General features: G+C 33.7%; 4 protein-coding genes across 4 annotated transcripts; 2 read left to right on the top strand and 2 right to left on the bottom strand.

Moving 5' to 3' along the window:
* Window positions 399-1,490, top strand: LOC105174006 (transcription repressor OFP13-like). The gene has a single exon (XM_011095953.2). It carries the CDS (start codon window positions 527-529, stop codon window positions 1,340-1,342), a length of 816 nt encoding a protein of 271 aa, XP_011094255.1. The 5' UTR covers window positions 399-526; the 3' UTR covers window positions 1,343-1,490.
* LOC105174005 (transcription repressor OFP6-like) lies at window positions 12,815-13,835 on the bottom strand. The gene has a single exon (XM_011095952.2). It carries the CDS (start codon window positions 13,703-13,705, stop codon window positions 13,148-13,150), a length of 558 nt encoding a protein of 185 aa, XP_011094254.1. The 5' UTR covers window positions 13,706-13,835; the 3' UTR covers window positions 12,815-13,147.
* On the top strand, window positions 18,730-21,012 carry LOC105174004 (putative HVA22-like protein g). Its single transcript, XM_011095951.2, has 7 exons — window positions 18,730-18,974; window positions 19,138-19,202; window positions 19,349-19,447; window positions 19,733-19,789; window positions 19,902-19,965; window positions 20,061-20,276; window positions 20,615-21,012. The coding sequence occupies exons 2-7, from the start codon at window positions 19,171-19,173 to the stop codon at window positions 20,918-20,920; spliced, it is 774 nt and encodes a 257-aa protein (XP_011094253.1). The 5' UTR covers window positions 18,730-18,974; window positions 19,138-19,170; the 3' UTR covers window positions 20,921-21,012.
* Window positions 21,102-21,575, bottom strand: LOC105174003. The gene has a single exon (XM_011095949.2). The coding sequence runs from the start codon at window positions 21,573-21,575 to the stop codon at window positions 21,102-21,104; it is 474 nt and encodes a 157-aa protein (XP_011094251.1).

The raw sequence follows: 23,016 nt of genomic DNA, 5'->3' as shown, positions 1-23,016 counted from the left end.
TTACTCATTAATTTTTTTTTAATTATTTTAATAATCTTACTAATAAAGTTATTCTTAAAATTCGACTAAGATGTGAATTTTATCGTAATCAATTATATAATCTTCAAGGCAAACCAGACCTTGTAATATTTATATTATCACAGAGAAAAAAGATAATAATATAAAGGGATGATTTTGACATTATTGTATAAGTTTATGTGATTTCAAAAATTTTCTCAAATTAATAAAATAACCACTTTATTAAATTTTTTAAATTTTATATCAATTTATAATTAATATATTTATTTTTATTTATTTAAATATAAAAAATTATTTATTATACACGCGCGAAAATAACGTTGCGCTGTTGGGAGGGCTGATTTGAATAGTAGAGACCCCACCAGTGAGGGCAGTCACCACTCCTTTAAAATCAGCCTGAGAACCAACCCTCTCTCCCTAGCCTTTAATGCTCCATTCCCACAAAATCACACACTAAAATATTACGCAAACCACATTTCCTTTCTTCTCATTCAATACCACCTACCTGATGGGCAAGAAAATGAAGTTTCCTTTTCTGTTCAAACCCACTGAAACCACCACCTTCGCCGCCCCAGCCTGGCCGTGGCCCGCCTGCGTTAACAATCCCAAAACCCTCTCTTTCCGGGCCGGCCCCGCCGCCACCACCAATGCCAACAACATCTACAAGACCATGAACTCAGCTTATCTCCACGACAAGAGCACCGCTGAATTCGCGGAGACTCCGGATTCATTTTTCAGCATCTGCGACTCCTTCTCACATCGCCATGAAGAAAGCTTCTCCTGCGCATCGGAAACCTGTAGCGAGACGGCGGTGATTAGAGGGCTGAGGTCCGATAGGCTGTTCTTCGAGCCTGGGGAGACGAGCTCCATCCTGGAAGAAGTGAAATCAGACGACGACTTCCCGTACAAAGGAAGCGCGGCAATCATGGCGATGGACTCGAGGGATCCGTTCACCGATTTCAGGGTTTCGATGGAGGAAATGGTGGAGGCCCATGGGTTGAAGGAGTGGGAATGTTTGGAGGAGCTCTTATCGTGTTACCTCAGAGTCAATGGGAAAAGCAATCACGGGTACATCGTCGGAGCCTTTGTGGATTTACTGCTTCGTCTTGCTATAGGTTCTTCGAACGATACTTCATCTACTTCCGCCATTGATGAGCAATACTGCTCTTCTTCCTCCACAACCACTCAATACTCCTTCACTTCCCCCCTCTCGTTCTCTTCGTCGACTTACTCATCCACCAGCCCTTGTTTCTCTTTACTCGAAAACGAAGATGAAATCGCCGTCGAGAAAAATCATGTAGACAGTTCGTCTTCAGGTGTTTGATGGAGTCCCCAGAGAAAAAAAAATGCAAGAAATCTGTATACATAGCAGTAGTAGTAGATTAGATCAGTTTGATTTGCCTTTTCTTCCTCTGTAGGTGTTAACACGTGTACACGAATGAATCAATGCAATTTGGCCATGGTTGAACATACAAAGTTTTTTAATTTAATTTTTTTTCAAAAATTAAAATTCCATATTTATGTTTCTTGATATTTCAATTTTATACATGGAAAATAAAATAATGATTGAAATTATTAAAAATATAGTTTGAGTAAAAGGGTTTCTGAAAAGCTTGCTTCAACGGCACAATCTGCTATTAATACCTCGCTGAATCCCATGTGGTCCTGTTGCTTTTATTTAGTATCACTCCCAATATTTTACACTGTCTTAATCTTCTGTTTAAGTTGCTTTTAAACTCACACAAGAATTCAAAATCCTATCTTCTATACATACGTTTTTAGTAGTTTTCGGTTGAAAGTCAACAATACTTTGTGTAATGGGATGAACCAAATACATGCAATTGTAAGCATAGTTAGGCATGGGACATTTTGGTGTAAATTCCAAACAAACAGTGATGATGAGTATTAGCATGGAATTGATAGGTAGGAGAGTAACAATGAGTTGACAGCAACAATTCTAGTGAAATTGGAGTGGTCCTGTCTGAAAAATTGGGGTTTCTATGATCTCTGCAGTGCAGTGCTGCACCAACATCATGAACCAGAAATTGAGAGGCAACCAAAAATTAAAAATAAAAATCCATACATTCATATGCATATGTCTCTATATGTTAACTGGAACACCAAGACAGAGCTGCTGCTCTTTGGGCACACAAACTAACTATGCCATAAATTGAAACATTAATATATATTTAAAAAAAAAGAAAAGACAACAGCTGTATATATATATGTGGTATCAATCACTTTTTCTGATCTCCTTCAAAAAGTTCCTTTTTTCTCTGTCTTTTTTTTTTTTTAACAGAAAAATAGTTCTGTAGTGTTATTTTTGGTAGGGCATCTTTGTCTTTTTTTACAGCCTCATTAATTGGTTAAAATCCTTTATTATTCTGCAGCTAAGAGTTGGAGAAAAAAACAAAAAATGTAAAATATTCTCATGGGGTGGGGTTGGGGGGAGGATGGGAATGTTGCTGGATTTGCATGAATGCTGGGGTGGTCCTTCTACTGCATGCACTTGGAATTTCGTTTTTTTCTTTAAATTTGAATGTGAAATACTTTGAAACCATTAAAATGGATAGATAGATAGATATGGATAGGGGTTTAAATTTAGAGGATTTTATGAGAATTTATGGAATTGAAGTATACGACGAACGACAAGTGTTAATCATGGACATCAATAAATTTTATTTTTGAAAATGACTCATGTCACTAGTATAAGGTGTTGCAAAGCGCTTGGTAATTTTTTTTGAAAAAAATTAACCTAACTTAATTTTTAAGAACTCTGCAAAATTAATTACAAAATTTCTCACTATTAATGCTTTGTAAGCTGCATTTATGTTATTTTTCAGAATAGGACCTGACGTCTTATAAAATCTAAAAAAAAATTCATAAGATGTTTTAAAATAAATTTAACCGAACACTCTCTGAATTAAGATTTTCCCGAGATATATAATTTTGAAAGACGAAAAATTAAAAAGTATATATATATATATTAGGTGAATGATTGAGTGTTGAGTTCATCAATTTGGCGAGAGTAATCGAAAAAAGAAAGCGGCAATTTCATGGAGACATGGTAGCACAAGACGCTCCACTTTTTGTGCTGTTCCTCCCAACAATCGAGCATGTAAACAATTAAAACAAATGTAATGAAAACTTATTTTATTGTGAAAGAAACAAATTCTCAATCTTCAACGTTCAAAACTTTTGGCTTTACATTAAGGAAGTAAGGCGGGCGCGATGGGCATCAATCTCCGAGCTTTAAGATTCTTGTCTGATGAGCGCCGAACCTTCTAATCCTTGTGCTCCTGCTATTTTATTTATTTCTTTATTTTGATAAAATTTAGCTATATATGCTGCAAACCTTGAAACTCTCATTAATTAAATTAAGATTAGTTGGATTGCATTTATTTATTTCTAGCAACTATTTATGAATCCCATAATACTATTTATGATTAATGTTTGAACTATCTTTACAGGGTTAAATGCAATTTAGCCCACGTGTGAGGCAAATGAGCAAAGTTTTTTTTATATATTTTTTGATTTTTTAATTTAAAATTTAAAATAATATTTATGTTCTTATTAATAACTATTGGATATTTAATTAATAAATCAACGTGTTAATTTTATCTATTTTAAATCAATAGTTTAAATTTGAGCAGTATAAGTCTCAAGACCTCATTTTTCTAGCAGGACCCCCTTCTAGAACAAAAAGTGAGGTTTATACGAAGTTAGAGCGGACAATACTTCACTCACTGAGGCACAAATCAAGTTGAAGCTGCATCATTTAGTGCATTCTATAGGAACGAGGCCGTATACCTGTCACAAGCCCTTTATCTCCCACATTGGTTGCAGAAGAGGAGATTGAGCAACATATACCCTGAGACTTCTCTTCTTAACGATTCGTAATTTCAAGACAAAAATTATGAGATTTATATGAAATCAAAATGAACAATACTTTGTATTGAAAAATTATATCTTTTAATCGTGTTTATTTCTATATAACAAATAGATACATATGAGTACATCAAACTTGGAGGGAGTAAAGTGCATTGAAATGGATAGGAGAGGAGAGGAGTAAGAAGGCAAGCAATCAATCCCTATGGGCGTTCAATGTGCAGCCCTTAACTTGAGAGGAAATGAAAACAGTTTCTCCCTCCTGTAATTAACCTTTGGTTGGGTCATTTTCAGTAACTAGTAATTGATGAAATTTTCATTTCCAAGAAACTTAATTCTCATTAAATTCCAGAAAATGATGATGACATCAAACACTGTCCTATCCTTGTTTATGTAAATCAATCAATGTCTGCTCTGCTTCCACTACCAGCAATTAATGTCCCTAGCTCTAAAATGGGCCGAGCCCAGGCCCACTACCCTAATTTATGTTATGCCACATTAAAATTAAAATTCAATGGATTTCCCCTACAATACTTCATTTTTTACATTGATCACACACTATTGAATATTCTCTCTCCTAGTGTGTTTTTTTTTAAATTTTATTTTATTTTTTAATAATAATAATAATAATAAAGCATACTAGACTTGTAAGTGCTATTTTATTGCACAACATCTTAGACATTTATTTGGAAATAAACGAAAGCGACTTGAGAGCAAATGGGGCATCTCCTGATTACTTACGCTAAGATTCCGCCCGAACCAAGAACTATAAGGCTGCCATTGGATGAATGAATTTGAAGTTGAGAGAATAAATTAGAGAAAGAATTTTATATAATTTAATTTCAAAATAATTTAAAATTTAGTAATATTTTAATAAAATATAGTTCAAAATTAAAATTAAAAATTTTGAAATTTTAAAGACTTATAATTGTCCAAACAAAATCTTATGATATTTTTTATTAAGAATTTAAAATTTATAATTAAAAAACTTTTAATTTAAAAGCAACCAAACGTATAAAATTTGTTGGGTGAAAACCATCAGTGATGAGTCCAAAAAATAAAGTCCTTAATCAAACTATTACAGAGAATCTATGGGTTGTGAAAATAACCCTTATACCACAACCCAAGTACATAAATCAAACAAAATATACACATCAGAAAATATACAAATCTACAAATAATAGTAATATATAAAACAAGAACATAAAGGGGATTTGGCTCAGAAAGCCAGATCCAGATAAAGAAACCCACAGTCACTAAGGTCGTCAACCACACACCGATTACTAAAATTCAAAACACACCACCAAGGCCAGCCCACAAAGGACCAGAAAAAAACACAAAACAACACCTAGATAAACCACCAAGGCTCAGTCACACAAACCCATCAGATTTTCACTAAGGAAAACGATCGGAGAGAGTCTTTTCTTGTTCAGTACTGTTCTATTCGTGAGTTTTATATTTATCAGGAGCTGCCGGGGGATTTATAGAGGAACCCATTGATGACAGAAAGAAAAAAGAACAGCAGAGGAAGAAATCGAGAGGAGAGAGAGATGTGGGAAAGAGACGAGGAGACAGATGAGAAATAGGGTTAAAGTTTCATCTGCAGAAGAAGGAGAGAAAATAAATCCAAAAAGAGTCGAGTAGGGTAATGGGCCGGGTAGGAGGAATTGGGCTGAGCCAAAAGAATGCACTAAGGCATCAAAAAATTGGGCAGCCATCCAGGTGTGTGGGCTTTTGGTGGTGTGGGTTGAGCCTTTCCAAATGAATCATGGGCTACATTTTTTCAATATTTTTCGCTTTTCAGAACTCAAAAAAAAAAGGGAACCTAGTCCAATACCGGATTTAACACTCATCATTGCCATTCGCTCGGATAGTACCTGCAACACAAAAAGAGACTTGTACATATATGAATTAGAAAGTGCAAAATTGCCAGCATTTCCCACAGTTAGGAGAGCAAGAAAACAAAAGAGAAATTTCAAGGACAAAGTTGGCCACAGTTACAAATGACATCCCACAAAGAACTCAAATCACAAGAGTTAGGAGTAGCTAATAAACAACACTTTACACAGTCAGCAACAGCCCAAACATTTTTCATTGAAAATGACCAAAAAAATAACCAGTATATATCATGTGCACCAATGGAACATAGAAAAAGATAGCACCATATTAATAGCTCGTGACATCCATTTGCAGCACGACTAAAGAAAGAAAAACCAAAACAGTACAACAAGAGCCAATCGACACACAGAATAAATAAATTCATAATAATACCAACATGGCACCTTAGCTTAATCTCAACTAGATACCCAACAGTTCCAAGTGAGGGATAAACAAGGGATTGGTCTCAGTCGATGAAAAATAAACACTATACAGTAAAAGAATGCGCTAGGCACAAATATCTCTTGCAGTTATTAAACCCACAAAGCAATATTTTTTTCTATTTAATATACATACGTCGCGCGTATAATTTTTTTTCTAAATAAAATAAATAGTATAATATTTATCACGTGTTGTGTATATGTCAAATAAAATTTAAAATAGTTTTGAATTGTGAATAAAAAATCCAATTTGATAATTAATTTGGGAGGGGGGGGGGGATTGGTGTTCTAAGATATAAGGACTAGTATTGCAATTAATTATGGACAGCAGGGACAATATATTAAAGAAAGTTGTACCCAGAAGTCAGACCCTTTCTTTTATTGCCTCACGATTCTTTGATGAATACATTCTGAAGCCTTAAGGCATCAAGGACTCGTCCTTCCCACGTACAATTACAATATTAATTATTTAATACATTAATATTTTTAAATTAATTAATAACTTCAAAACAAAGAAATACTATTATTAAAAATAGTCTACATATCTATGTTATAGACTCGAACTTACAATTTCTTAATTGTAAGATATCAACCTCAATACTTAAGTAAGGAATCACTGGTCGTCCTTTGCCTTCATAGCCTTTTCTATATTTATTTATTATTTAATCTTTCAATATTCAAAGTTATGGTCGTTCAACTCATTGTTTATGGGCTTGCTGGTGCATATTTCTAGTACTTTTTTTTGGAAAAATAAATCACATAAATAATTTTAAATCTGATGGGAATGAGATAGTAAATATACCCATGCAAATCAAGAAAAACGATGTAATAGCGTAAGAAGCTGCATATTTTTACTTCAAGTCGGATCACACCCTATTTGGTTGGATAACCTGATTTCCTAACCGTTGATCATGGCATCCTTTACGGGTTTGAATTTGTACAATTGCTGGCATATAGACCCCTGTACAAATACCCGCAATTGTCATTGTGAAAATGGTACGCCATTCAATGTATTTATTTTGTTTGAGCTCTTTAAATCGAATCCCGATTATTCAAACTGATTTAAACATCATTTTTAGGGCGGAGTTTTCTCAAGAACTCCTACTTTCAAATCAAGATCTATTTTATCATCCAATTTGAATGCCATCTTCACTCAAAACCTAAATAAAATAAAAGTGTTTCTTGATAAAATAAAAATAAAAATAAGGGTAATATATTTCATTTTATTTCCCCCCAGAAAATTGAAGGGTAAATTAGAGGTATACCTGGTGTGTGTGTGTGTGTATATATATATATATATTACAGTGATTGAAAGAGTATTTTGTCGGCATCTCGCAGGTATCAAAGTCAAGCAAACGACTGTAGAATTTAATTCAGAAAATTGAGTGTAAAATATTAATGGAAACTGTAAATGTTGAGGAGCAGGGATTTAAGTAACTCGATTTTCACACCATATCTTAATAATTCATCAGGCAGTGAAAATTTTGATCTGGGATCAATCTTGTTTTCTGGGGATTGGTGGGGAAAATGACCCAACCATGCCCATATTTCCATGCACCAATTATTTACTTTGTGAAATGTCCATTCATTGACGCAGGGCATTTTGGTCATTTGCTATTTATGCACTACTACGAACATTTTTTCTAATCTTTTATTTTTTTTAAATGTTTTAAGGGTTTTCTTTTGGTGTTTTCGCCCAAACGTGTGATATGATGCACATATTTTGTGGGCATCAGATGTACTTTGGGTTACTGTCCGTAGCTTTTGGTTGGGTAGCCAAAGGGCAGAGTTTCAACATAAAAGTCACAAATTTGCTTGTTTGTTCCGACATCGCTGGTGCTTGAGAAAGTTAAGGAATATACGCTTCATTCCGCATATGAAGGAACTATAATGCGATTTCAATTTATTTAATTGTTTCGTGTCCAAAATATATATCACCCTATGTATGAGAAAAATATTTTAACATCAATCTCTTCTGAAATTTCTTGATGTTACAAATATGATATCATAAACTTAAAACTTATCTAATGTGTAACTATTTGTTTTATTTTACATAAATTTGCGTCGCGTATTTTTTTTTCAATGTCATTGTCATTTCTAATAATAAGTAATAATACTTGTACACAAATATTAATCTATATCTTGAGTAATAATATAATTATTTATTGCTTAAAAAGAAAAAAAAAAGAAAACCCCACACCTTCAAGATGCTATGTTGATAAACAAGTTGAAGCAATTGGATTCACCTGTCGGGTGATGGAATACTATACACTGGATGATTTGCAATTTGACAAGAATTGACATAACAAAAGGTACACAAATTCATTAGAAGCCTCACATCTTTATACTCTAAATCAGAACCCTTCATTTCAAAGGGTCGAACAAAATTGCCCGTCCCAATTTCAATAAAATTACGACTTTAGTCATACAGGGATCTATGTTGACAAATTTGTTCTATAATTTTAAAAATTTTATTTATCAATAATAAAAATGATTGAAATTTGTTAAAATTATCGAAAAAATACACCTAATTAAGTTGTGAACGCATGTCACACCTACTCATTTTCAATTAATTTTAAGAAATTTCAACCATTTCAAGGGGTAGAACAAAATTGCATGGCCCAAATTCTTGTGTTATGGTGTTCCTCCTTTGATGATCAAGAATCTATGATCATGTCCAATATTTAGGCAACAAGAAGATGAGGTCTCAACTATCTATATATCTGAATTGGCATAAAGTAGTGGTGTTAGTCAACTTTTGCTTTTTCTTTTTATTGACACTGATTGGGCGGTAATGAGTTAAGTATGTGGGTTTTGGAGGCAAAATGTAGGGGGCACGAGTGTGTAACTGGGGTCTCTTTGATTGGGTTAGAGTGACAGGTCAGTGAAAAGGTGGCTGTTGCACTTTCTATACATAGTGTTTGTGTACCTGCGGTCGGATTAATATATATATATATATAGAACCTTAACACATGTATATATATACATATACGGTAGGACAGGCTGAGGGTTGTACTTTGGTGGTTCGGAGTCTAAATGAGATAGATACCTAACCTTGATTATGTGGTGTTTGTAGATGGGGTTGGTTGTGATGTTTTGTGAAACAAGGTTTGAAGTTAAATCAATTAATGGGTGGTTTAGAATGACTCCATCAATTCATGTCAGGTCAATTCGAGTTTGACTCTCAATGATTAATTTGGACAGTGAGATTTATCTAAATTTAGAACATTCAACTTATATTTATGTTGTATTAATGTGATTGGTTCAATTACATATTGTTAAAAAATAATTGATACTGCAATATTTAAAGATTATAACTGAGATTCAATCAACGTCCCCCGGTTGTGATTTGTGAGCGCATTGTGATATAATAGATTGGAGTTGATATCGATCCTACAAGCTCAAGTAGGGTATCGGCTTCGAGCTTAAATCAGTTAGAGTCCAATAAATTGCTCAAAAATTTATAGGTAGCTCATGAAACGTGTATAAAAATTTATATGATTAAAAGAATACCTACAATTCAAAAATTTTAATATATATAATCAGTTACATTATACAATATTCCTTTTCAATTAAAAAGGATGTTATTATATATACATATATATATATATATATAACTAAAAAGGATATTATACCACCTCGTTTGCCACACTTGTTCATAAAATTAGGGCACAAAAGATTGAAACCCTATTTCCTTTTTCCAGCAAAATTGGACCCCAATTGTTTCTTATGCACTCTTTTCTTTCTTACACTCAAATCTCCACTGTATTCCTCTCTATCTTCCTATCATATATACATAAAGGTGAATTGCTGTTAGTTAAGGAACAAGTGAAATGTTGTCTCTGCCCTGTGGCAACAAGGAGGATCATATATGATATATGTCTCCCTCTAACACAGTTCTAAACAGAAGTAGTTCACGTGCACTTTCTTTTTCTGTCTGAATTCCTCACAATCTATATCTCTTTCGGACATAGACAATATCCAATACTTGAATTAATATGACACTGTAATAAAGATGAATGAGTATGAATTGGAGGTGGCCAGGGTTTTGTTTACTTGACCCCATTTCAAGATTGATTGCATTTACCTTTTCTTGATTTTAATGAAGCTTTTGACGGTGAGATTCCCCTCTGCTGCTTTTGACCAAAAGAGTTTGGAATAACGCAAATTAAAATATTTACTTACAATAATACTTTTCTGTATGTGTTACGAGGAAAAATAAGGTATAAAACATTTTAATTTAATTTTTGGTGTAAAAAGAATTGTGCAGAAGTAGTTAGAATATTATATGATAATTTGTCTAACATTTGAAATAATTAAGTCCGTCGATCAAAATCAAGACTGCTGTTTGAAAGATAAGGGATACATAGGACGTGGAGTGGCGGAGTTATTGTCCCTGCAAAGAGTAGTGGAGCAGGAGTGCAATCCATTTTCCCAGCCAAAATTTGACTTTGGACCCCCAAAAATTACTAAATGTGCACCCAAATATTACATGAAGCTTTTATTACATACACTGCGAGTAGCTGCACATCACATCACATCACCTCTCTCATAATAGTTATAAAGAGCATTCAACTCCATCAAGCATGCAAATGTTTGATGCTCAAATTCTTGGAATAATTACACTTCACCTTAGTAAGATTCCGTGTACATGTATATAAGTTTTATATTATTTAAAACTTTATATTTAGTGTTTTCAAGTTTATTTTTATTTAATAAATGTGTATTTTTATTAGTTAAAATTTATTAAATTTATAGATATTAACACAAAAAAATTGAATATATCAAACTGATTAAATTGAAGAGCACTAATAAAAACCTCCATATTTGAACAATTGAGTCTTGCCAAGAAATCCATTATTAGATCATTTTGATTAAATAAACTCTTTTATATACACTCCCAACTTTCCTAATAATTTGCAACTTTTAAATCAAAATTGAAATATATTTTTCATCTTTAAATATATATATATGCACTTATGTTTAAGTTCTTATTTAATGCAAGATAAGATAATAATAACAGTATGTATGTAGGCATTTGCTTTTGTAGTCGGAAATCAGTGGCCTCTCCCTATTTTAAGTAAGACTTAATCACGTTCAAATTCAAATTCCTCCACTCCTTTAACCGTTGCATTTTATCAAGAAAAATAAATAAATCATAAAGTATAATTTCATCACATAAGTTATACACCGGAAAAATATAATATGTTGTTCAAAGCTAATTGATATAATTAAAAATAACTAGTCGTACGTAGTAAATTGCTAATGACAACGCCCACGCAACTGTTGTTAGGTATGATTTTTGCGAGTATAGTTAAGATATTGGTTATGGCCAAGAGTCAGGGGAAAAATATTTGTCACGACTCATAACCATGGCAAAACTAATTTTCATAGTAAATAAGTTAAAATATTTGCATCGACTTTTATTTATTCATGATTAATAATAATTATATACCATAATTTTAATCCATAACCATTAAAATAATAGATAACAGTAAATTTTCTTCTAAGAATTCCTAACTTAAATAATCTTAGATCCCCCTCTCGCCCAACAAAAAATCAATACCAAAATATTCTTAAGCTATCGCACAACCACCAAAATATCAAAAATTCAAAAAAAGGAAAAAGAAGAAGAGAAGAAAAGGAAATGTAGATGATATGATATTGCAAAAAGATAAAGAGGAAATAGTTAAGTAGTCCCAAGTTGCAATGAAATTAATGATAAGTTAGAATAGCCAATGAGATTTGGACAAGTGTGGATGGAGGATGAAAGAAAGCCAAAATTATAACGTGAATTACAGTAGTGTTGGAAGTGAAGTGGTGTACTCTCTCTCTCTCTCTCTCACACCATTATTAATTGCCCCTCATTCAATTGCATTAAAACAGCTGCTACTGCTGCTTCTGCACTTTTATTTTTTTTTATTTATTTTGTTTTAAATTATATTTTCAAATCCCGACGACGCCTATCTTTTCCCACCCAAGACTAAGAGCAAACTGCAGCTGCAGCTGCAGGCTCGTTTTGAGCATTTTGACCGAGAATTATTTGTCTTCATTTCCTATTTTAATATATGAAATCACCATTCCAAGAAAAATTAAATATACCAATATATAAACGGTAGAAGAAATCAGAAATAAAAATATTAATAATAATCCAATTGTATATATCTTCATGAGCAGAAAACAAGAAAGGGGCACTCAACCATCATCGTAATCAAGATGACAGTGCCAAGTTTTTTGATTTTTCATAACATTAAAGTTGATAGCTTGATGAAATATTACTACATACAAGTGTCAAAAAGAATAATTATTCCCTATGATAAATTTATATTTTCTACTTGGTCAAACAAGACCAATGCAAACTTAAATTTTGATAATAATTCATTAACATTTATCATAATTTTAGCTATGATTAAGATTTAATTTGACCTTGCCTATGAAGTTAATTAGTATTAACTATAATTTTGTATTTTTAATTATACTAATTAATTAATATATAATTAAAAAATTATATTTCTTCTAGTGTGTTTGTTATGTATGGAGAGAAAGTGGGCAAGAGGAGAAAGAAAGAAAGAAAGAAAGAAAGGGGCATACTGCATAAAAATAGAATTCCATGTGTGAACTAAAAACATTGCGAAATCCAACTAATACTGAATTAATTAGTACAAGATTACAATTTTCACAGAATTTTTGACAACTCCAACAACATTTTACATATATAGTTGTTTTAAGGCTGTCAAAAACGCTGTGAAAATCGAATCTCTTCTTCCTAACATGCTACTAAACAACTAACCTTACAACATTAGAACCCAGTTACTATTCGGGTCTCTACTATCCATACCCAAATACTACCACTCTCCTAATTCACATTTTTATTACATAAAAACAGTCAGAGTGAAACTCAAACGCCACCGCACGTGCAGCACCTAGAAGTCACGTGACATCCACATTCCATTTCCATGCAAGTTGGGGGAGGCGCCGGAGCCGGACCTGCCCGAGTACACCCCATTCCAGATCTCCGTGAAGGCTCTAACGATAATCCCGTGATAGTACGGCGAATTCAGCTGCAGGAAACAGTTGAGCAGCTCTTTCAGATCATCTTTTGAGTAAATCTCCTTCTCCAGAATCATCTGCAGCATGGACTGCCGGAAATCCAAATACGGGTCGTCCGAATCTTTCTCCACCGCCACGCTGGCGCCGCCGATTCTGCCGAACCCCTGCACCGCCCTCAGGCTCTTGATGTCAGAGTCCGTGTCGGAGGAGTAGCACACCGGTGGGGTGTCGACGGCGGAGGAGAAGGTGGTGGTGTTGGTGTCCCAAGAGCTGGAGGAGGAGTGGTGGCGGGGCTTGCGGTGGGCGGAGTGTGGCCTGTGCCTTGGCCTTGGGTTGAACACGGCGGAGAGTTTCGGCCGTCTGCAACCGCTGCTGCATCCTAAGCTCACAGTCAGTGTGTTCAGAATGTACTTTTTCTTGCTGCTAGACATTGTAGAATGGGAAATGAGCTCTGAATCACCTCTTCTCTTTTCTCTGTGTCGTTTTGAGTTTGCGCTTTCTGTGTAACTGAGGTGGGGTGGGGTGAGCTGGGGGGAGGGGGCTGCTCGGTTTCTGGTTAAGGAAGCGCGATGCATTGGCCTGGGGGAGTATGATACTGTCTTATATAAATTCTGCAGTGAGAGACTTTGAGGGACCCTTTCTGCTAATCTCACAGCTCAAGTTCCATCCCACATTTACATAATTAATTTGGACTAATTTAAATCAATTATAAAATAAAAGTAATGTATTTATTATGTGATTAATATATAGAAAAATAAATTAAATTACAAGTATAATACTTATTTTATAATTAATTTATTTGATCGAACTTAATTTGATAAAAATTTTGTGGGAGTTGATAGGATTTTATATTTCTTCCTCAAACTGGATTTTGATTGGTTTGTGATGGGTGGGGGTGAGAAGGCTGTGAGTATAAGCGATGAAAGTCATTTCAATTCCTCTGCATATTGATATTAAGAAAGGACAGTAGTGAAGATAGAGGTATAAATTAAAGAATTGGGAGTATTTAATAATGAATTGAATTAGCTTAAAAAAATAAATAAAGAAAGAATAAGGTATAAAGGAGAAATAGTATAAAAAAAAGGAAGAAGCTGACATGACAGTAGGTATGATGATCTGGGGATCAATTAATTGAGAAAAAAAAATATGAGCCACTTGATTCATGAACATCAACGTTTCAGATCTAATACGTGCGAGATTACGAAGCTTCTCTTTGTCAATGTCAGCTAATATCAAACTATTAGTTTACAAGCTTTGTCCTCTTTCTAATTTTGCTGTTTTATCCTTTGTACCCCCTGCAATAGTTGTTGTACCTGTGAAGTTTAGAGATGTAATCGTGGACTTATTGCTCTAGAGTGCAACAAAGTAGACCTAATTAAAAAAAGTTTATTATTAAAGTTTTACTCTTTAATAAAAAATTGGTACGATGAATGAGTTTTCTTTTATAATAGTGCCCTTGTAAATTTTATAATATTACTGATTTACCAATGGATAGCACATTTTTTCGTTGATCTCTTTTGACCATCGCAAAAACATACCAGAATACGATGGCGGAAGATTTGAATGTCTTTTATCATTTACCTACAAATTTCACTACAAAAGGTTACAAATTTCCATTTACATTTAAAAGTGGGTTAAATAGTGGTAACTCGGTCCACTCAATCATCTTTTATAATTTTATTTTTTATTGAATACGAATCACTACATTATTCAATATATTCAAATTAAAAAACCAATCAAATATATCAATAATTCCAAATTATTCAAAAAAACACAAAGACACAATAAATTGCTATACAAATGAACATATTTATGAACATAATGACGAGCGTTTATTTATTAACATTGATGAGACTCGAACTCGACTGTATCTAAATTTGAGTAATAAAACATGAATGTCTTTAAAAACGAGATGCTGAGGGTAAAACCCACTTGAATTGGAAAGGAAATATAATTAGTTGATTTGGTGACGGAAGCTGCAAACCCACATTGAATAACCTTTCACATAATTAATAAACTAATTAAGAATTGGTGAGAAGGTAAGAGCAAGAATGAATGAATATTCAATATTCTCATCTCATGCCCCACACCCTGATTTTAAGTCATGGAGAATACAGAAATGTAATAACACCTTTTTTTTTTTTTTAATAATTAGAATTTTTATATTTGATACCTTCCGTTGCTGGGTCAATAGGATGTGTGGCCGTTGGGTGGACTGAATGAGGGCCCATCTTCTTTCCTCGGGCTTTAGGAAAATAAGTTAGGGGCATAACATATATTTATCAAACCTTTCGTTCTCAACAATAATCTAATTTTTTTATTATTTATAAGTGGGCTGGACTGGGCTATCAACAAAGCCCAATTCGTGTTGCGTAATCAAACAATTCTTTCCTTTCCAATTTTGTTGATCCAAGTCAGAAATTGAAGGTTGGTTTTGTTTAAAAATTACAACCAGATTTCAATTCTAACACTATTTTATTATATAAAAAATTATAAATACTTTTTTGGTGTGTAATGAAATTATGTAATTTTTGAATGAAGATTTTGGAATTGTTGATTTTACTATTGCTTTACTTAAAAATAAAAAATTATAAAAAAAATCGGATGAAGCATATGAACATTTTTGAAAAATTATAAAAAAATCCATTTAATTAGTCCATAAAAAATAAAAAAAAATCATAATTTAATAGCCCATAATGGCAGTTTCGTCAGTAACCATAAAAAATAAATGAAATCGAACGAAGACTAACAAATTGAATTAATTGTCAGACGGCCGTTAAAATTATCAAGTATTAATAATTTTTTAAACGACAAAAAATATATCTATAATCATGTGACTAGCAATATACGGACAAGATTAAGTAGATGACCGTCTCCAAGTCGAAGTATTGACTACGATTCAACTACTACATCTAACGTTATCTTTTTTTTTTTTTTTTTTGTGTGTATATAGAGACGGAAAAATTTGTATTGTGTGTTAATTATCCCGCAGTCAACATTCATTGTTGATTGTGTGTAATTTAATTTTAATGTCAATTATCTTAATTAAGCATGATGCCACTAATGACGCCTTAATCTCACGTCTCACATATTTCAATATATTCTCATGTTGCACTTCCCACGCAATCACTATTTTATAAATTTCATACCCTCTTTTTGTTTAACTAAAATTGTAACTCATCTCATACTGTTGCCAATAATTCGATTTTCAAAATACAACTCCTAAATTTAGCACCAAATTTTGTATAACAACTTTTAAGAAAACAATAAATTTTTCACTGTTTTGTTTATAATTTTTAAAAATTTAAATATGGACATATTTTAAAATTTAAAGTCGATGTAGATGTGAAAGAACAAAAAAAAAAAAAAAAAAATAGCTCGAAAATACGTAGTATATTATGATAATATAATGCTATATTTTGTACGTAGGACATTGGTATTGACGTAATTAAGTGAAGCATATAAGTGCAGTGATGCAGTCCATGTATATTACCAACAGTTGGTGCCATAATTTGGTTGAAGGTTGGCCTAACTTAACCACTCATTTGTAGCATTCTCCATGGATCCACACACCCCCAAGTTTTGTTAGAAATTGAAAACAATTTATCTATATTTGGATTGATAAATTTTTAGAAATTGTTTGGATAACTATATATTACATCAAAATTTAAATTTTTTCACGATAATTTTTTTCAAATTCTTTCATTAAATTCAATTTCGTCTATTCAAACACAACCATTAATATATGAAACTAAATGATCGTACTTTATTGAGTTATTATGGCGATCTGTAAAAGTGGAATCCTCTTTATCACTTGTATAATATGATCATTTAAATAAAATTAACTAATTTTATGTTAAGCATATTGCCGATGCACCAATGTGGAATTAAATAGTTGATTTTACTGCTAAGAAGGGTAAATTAAAATTTATAAAGGGATTAATTATAAAAAAAAAAAATTGTTTGTACTGCACATTATATATAGATTTTACAAACTAAATGGTGTATATGATTTGAAGTGGCTTGCGAGACTTAATCGGCATCCCATTCTGTACGAGTATTGTTAGTTTTGATTTTATATAAACTTTATAAATTTATTTTGAAAACGCACCTCATTAGGAAAAAAAAATTTTGGAATTTAAAAATTGTCCAAGTTTTTCATCTGCAGACAATGTGGGAACTTGGTTCTATCATATTCTAATATAATATATTATTCATTGAAAAGAAGAAAGAAACATTGTGGTAATGAATCCGGGCTTAGAAGTTATTTCTAGAGATGGATCATAGTGACAAATTAAATGTGACATAATGAGTGGATAATATGGTTTTCTCTACAAAATAAATAAATAAATGAAGTTGATCCAATTGATTGAGTAAAGTGGAAAGACCATAATTAATTAAGTTATATGCAACGACCCAAATAAATAATGTGGAAAAGATCACAAGGCAGATACTACGTAACATGCAATACACTAACTCCCATGATCATTATTATTACTATTATTATTAAATATTGTCATGTTAATTAACTATAGTCACCGTGAGAAATTGTTCCATTCGTGTCTTTAATTTCCATCAACTTCATTAACTACACATAATTTAATTATCCCAATCCAACCCTAGTATTTAATAGAAACTATGATATGTAAAATGAGCAAATATTTATCTGGAAAAAAATTTACAAATTATCCTCATATGTTTTAAAAAATAAAGCAAACTACCCCTATCAATGATTTAATTTCAAAATACATGGAGTAATTTGTTATTTTATTTTTCATATTTTTTTTTACTAATTTCTCGTATTATAGGGGTGTAAATTGCATTTTTCCTGTATTTAATGTGTGTGATTTTAATTTGACTGTCAACATATATTTCATTTTTAAAAAGTAAGAAGTATGTGATAATTATCCAAAGACTTGACGAGCATAGCATGAATTTGATTATATGAAGGCACAATACCTCTTATCACGCACTTTTTCATATCCAAAATTAATGTAGACATTCTTAAATTCCACAATAGTATAATATTGGATTAAATATTTTATTATAATTTGTGTGGCATCTTCTGTTCTATTTAATCTAAAGTTGATACAGTCAAAGAATTTTCTTTTGTAATAATATAAATATGATGGCTTAATTTTTGGATAATAACATAAATAAGACATGCGATAGGAATTGCAATAGAAATTCCATTGGGATGTACTGCGAATTGGATTTTGTATTAGCAAAACATAAGCAAGAATATAGCGAATACCAATTCTAAGTCAATTGTGCGATGTGGGTTCTGGAACGTTTTGATGCTTCTAGTTTTGACCCATTCTCGGATGGATTCCTTACTGCTAGAAGTTTATTACAGTTTGAGGCGTAATATGACAAGAATGCCCCTGTGCAGCAGCAGTTGAAAAATTAACTGCCAAAGGCTGAAATGGAAGAATCCCAAGAGATAAAACAGTGTAAAACAATGAGGAGGCGTCCATGCCAAGAAATCCCCTCATACTCATTTCCTCTCTCTTCCAAGCTTCAACCTTCTCTCCACCCCACCCCCTATAAATACACACACACACTTCACGCACGTTTCATAAACATCCTGCATACAACCAACTTCCATTATAATCGTCTCTCTAGTTTCAGCGACTTTAATTCATTTCCAGCAGATCGATCAAGCCCACACATCATTCCTCCTGCTTAGTTTCCTCAAAGGTAACATAAACTCTCTCTATTCTTCTCCCAACATCATATCATCACTCCTCACTTCTTCTCTCCTTCAAGAGTTGCCCCCCCTCTTTTTTTTCAATGAAGTAAATAATTAAATAGACAGAAATGATTGATTTATGACGATGTTCTTATTCTTTGATCATTTCAGAAATATCCAACGGCGGGAAATTAATTAAAAAAGATGATAGGGGAACTAGTCACCGGGAGTTTATCGTAAGTTCTTTTTTTAAGTTAGATTCTCTTTGTTTATGCTTTTCTTTATTTCTGTCTTTCTCCTTTTACTTTCTTTAAACATCTCCTTTGCAGTTTATTTTTTTATTTATTTTTGGTAAATATTAATAAGTTTTTGGATTGAGCAGATTGGTTCTTGGATATGCGTATCCGGCCTTTCAGTGTTTCAAAACTGTGGAGAAGAACAGAGTTGAAATTTCAGAACTCCGTTTTTGGTGTCAATACTGGTAAGCATTTTAATTTTTTAATATTTTAGGGGTCGATGTGCAATGAATTGACTTTCTGGCAAGGCAACTAATGATGTTAGGAACCTTTGAGCCAATCAAAAGTGGATGAAATTAAGAATGTTTCTTTGGGTAATTAGTAGGTGGGTCAACCAGGGATTATTATTAAATCATGATTAATAATTGATGCCTTTAATTGAAAATGACTTGTTTTATTTTATGTGTAATTTCTTTGAATGCAAGAAATTCAATTGTATTACTGGTCCAATAATTCTGTGGTTCTTGCAGGATAATTGTTGCGGTAATAACAATTCTTGAGAAAATTGGTGATGTATTTATTTCATGGTACGACATGTTTCCAACCCAAGAAAACTATTTTCTTTTTTTAAATAAAGTTCAAATATATTGTTATGTTGTGTTCTGTATAATCAAAATTTGAATTTAAATTATTTCATAGGTTGCCAATGTATGGCGAGATGAAGTTGGCCCTCTTTATCTACTTATGGTACCCAAAAACTAAGGTAAATATTTACATTTATTTCTTGGTGTTATGCTCAATTTTATAACAAGAAAAATGAAATTTTGGTAAAATTGATTATCTTAAAAATATGTACAGGGAACAGGGTACGTGTATGAAACCCTGTTGCGGCCTTACGTATCAAAACACGAGACGGACATTGATCAGAGTTTGATAGAATTTAGAGAAAGAGCGTGGAACTTGGCGGTTTATTATTGGCATAACTGCACTGAGCTTGGTTCCACCAAAATCCTCCAGTTTCTTCAGTTTGTGACTTCTCAATCTGCAAGGGGTCTGGAATCTACCTCCTCCCAGGTATACCAATTTCATCCTACTCTGCCAAATTAACATGATCTTGCGTGAATTTTTCTCTTACGCTTTTTCATACTTGCAAGTAGTTGGGGTTTATACTCAACTCTGTCCCCATCAGAATGCCTAATCTCAAACCTGACCAAGAAAACCCGAATTGGCTGATAATTGATTGAGGGTTGGCCTTACTTGCAAATTCAAACTAAGTTTGGCGAATTTGTTAAGTGTTGATGCATCGGAACTAACTCAATAAATTGATTATCGTGTTAGAAATTCTTAGTTCCTAAATTCTTGAATAGGAAAGAAACCTTAACTGATCATACTAATTAATGATCTGGCTGCAGAATGGGGCGGACAGTGGAGCACCTCCGTCTGTGCCGTCTAGCTCATCTTTTGGAATATTCAAGAGGAACAACGACAAGCGGCGGCCGGCTTCTCCGCGATCGGGGCCTTCCACGTCGCATCGGAGCCAAACAGCAAAGTCGGAGGCCATTAAAGTTGAGCTCGACAGCAAAACGCAATTTATCCGCCCTGAGGATATCCTTGTTCCTGGTTCGGATATCTGCGGTGGATCAGAAGAAAAATCAGGAGCTGACCGCGAGTTGCATGCTGCTAGGCTCAGACTTCGACGCTTCATAGATGGAAACTAGGTGTGAAGAGAAATGGGGATGAAAATCTGTTGTAAAATATATATATGACATGTACTCAAATTTCAAAATTTATTCATTTTTTAGTTATTTCAGTCTTTGAATTTGCAAATATTCCAATATTGGCAATTTGAATATATTACGACAAAAAAAAAAAGGAAAATTGTATAGGAATCTCAATTAGTCACAGAAAACACATGTTAGACCGTTGCGAGGTGGAGCTCCGGATCCGGATAACACGGAGCGTCCCATCGAGGGCCCGAACAACGTTCCTGACCACGAAGTCAATGGCCGAGGCGACGCGAGTCCAGAGATGGTGGAAGAAGTTGTCGCCGGTGGAACCGAGAGAGGTGGACATGGGCTGGAGGTAGGCCCAGGCGGCCTGCTTGACGAGGCGGTTACGGATGCAGATGTCGGGCCCTGGCTGGGCAGCTTTGGGCTGCGGGGAGTTGACTGCGACAGATGATGGCAAGATGTCCTTCAACGAACTATAGCTGTGGGGGACGGGTTTGATGGATAGTAACTGGAGATCGTCGGAGGTGGAAGAGGAGTAGGCGGAGAGATTGGTGGGGAGCGCCACGACAGAAGTTGAGATGGACTTCCAACGTCGTAGAAGAGGACGGACTTTGGAATGCGGCGGCGCGTCTACAGCGTCCATTGCTGCGAGAGAGATCTGAGAAAGAAGGGGGGCAGGATGTGTTTCGTTTTCTGTTTAGCGGTTTGCAGTATTGGGTGTAGATGTGTCGCGACAGTTTTACAGGGAGAGAAGTCTGATTGTCTTTTAATTTCGTTTCTTTATTATTTCATTATTTCCCTCTTTTTGTTCCGACTTTGGAGAATACGTAGTTAGAGAAACGTCCACAATTTGATTTCGTCACATTTTCGTTCAATTGGGTATTTCGCTGATTATTAAAAATTCTGACTTTGTAATATCTCAAACGATCATACTTTGGATGTGTTGAGCGCAAACACACTCTCACACACCACACACACTCACAGACATACAAAAAAAAAAGACGTACGGACAAAAAAATGAAAAAGCCGGAACAAGGAGGGGCATCATTCAGCAAAACTTCTCAAGTTTGTGGTTGATAAAATTGAAAAAGAAATACAGTAGCTAATTAGCACATATAAAAATATATTTCTGGATATCGTGATCTCAACAAAAACCTGCTACACGAGATCATAATTTTCAGAGAGGTTGATCCAGAAACTTGATAATATTAATCATAAAATCATTGACCTAATACAATTACATAAATAAAACACATTGGGAAATGCTGCAACCTTCTTTGCTCAAATAGTAGCACTGGATTCAAAAGAGCAGTAATAGTTAAGCTCTTCTTGATGCCCACAGATCTTCTCCCAAAGCATCAAATAGCAACCAACAAGTAAAACAACTTTAAACTCAATAAAATTCCAAAACATTATTGCAATATTTCAACTAATAGGACCGATCACTTGTCGGAATCACACATAGCATATTCAGTAAATATCTGAATTCTTACAACCAGAAGAACAAAGCAATTAAAATGATACATTACATCAAACTGAATAACACAAATGCACCAAACAAATGCATTGTCCACTAAGCTAAAGTGGTTTTCATCAAGAAGCTCATCAACCACCAGATTAAAGATTGAATAGGGCACACTTAGCAGCAGTTTAGAGGAACCTTAAAAGTACAAAATATATCACCCACTGTAGAAGCTAGTCCTCTTCATAGCGATGTTTCCTGCTCTTCTTCTCAGACCGCTTCTTGCCCCTACCCACTCGCAAATCATCTGAAGCACTGACGTCGGAATCAGAGTCTGAATATGCCTTCCTGCTCCTCCTTTTATGCCGCAGATCAGCAAAATCATTAGAAGAATCATCATCTGAATGATGGTGACTCCTCCTCCTCCTCTTCTCCTTCCTACTCTTCCTCTTTCTTCGCCTGCGCTTCAATTCCTGCAATTTAGCTGATTCAAAAAAGTGCCTTCAATTACTTAAAAAGAAAAGAAAAAAAGAAATAGAAAAGTACCTTCAAGGTAATCCAACTACCCGTACTGCTCAAAGCAACATGAGATTAGAAAGTAATCCAAAATCCAAAATGCTAT

The sequence above is a fragment of the Sesamum indicum genome, linkage group LG11, assembly GCF_000512975.1.
Source record: "Sesamum indicum cultivar Zhongzhi No. 13 linkage group LG11, S_indicum_v1.0, whole genome shotgun sequence".
In the NCBI taxonomy this organism is placed as follows: domain Eukaryota; kingdom Viridiplantae; phylum Streptophyta; class Magnoliopsida; order Lamiales; family Pedaliaceae; genus Sesamum; species Sesamum indicum.
The sequence above is the reverse complement of the archived record's forward strand: the minus strand, read 5'-3'. Positions and strand labels throughout refer to the sequence as shown.

Excerpts from the sequence above, each read along its gene's own strand:
- LOC105174006 (XM_011095953.2), top strand. The coding sequence starts at position 527 with ATGGGCAAGAAAATGAAGTTTCCTTTTCTGTTCAAACCCACTGAAACC.
- LOC105174005 (XM_011095952.2), bottom strand. The coding sequence starts at position 13,705 with ATGTCTAGCAGCAAGAAAAAGTACATTCTGAACACACTGACTGTGAGC.
- LOC105174004 (XM_011095951.2), top strand. The coding sequence starts at position 19,171 with ATGATAGGGGAACTAGTCACCGGGAGTTTATC. Across the intron at positions 19,448-19,732 it reads CGTTTTTGGTGTCAATACTG|GATAATTGTTGCGGTAATAA; the intron begins GTAAGCATTTTA and ends TGGTTCTTGCAG. Across the intron at positions 19,966-20,060 it reads TATGGTACCCAAAAACTAAG|GGAACAGGGTACGTGTATGA; the intron begins GTAAATATTTAC and ends AAATATGTACAG.
- LOC105174003 (XM_011095949.2), bottom strand. The coding sequence starts at position 21,575 with ATGGACGCTGTAGACGCGCCGCCGCATTCCAAAGTCCGTCCTCTTCTA.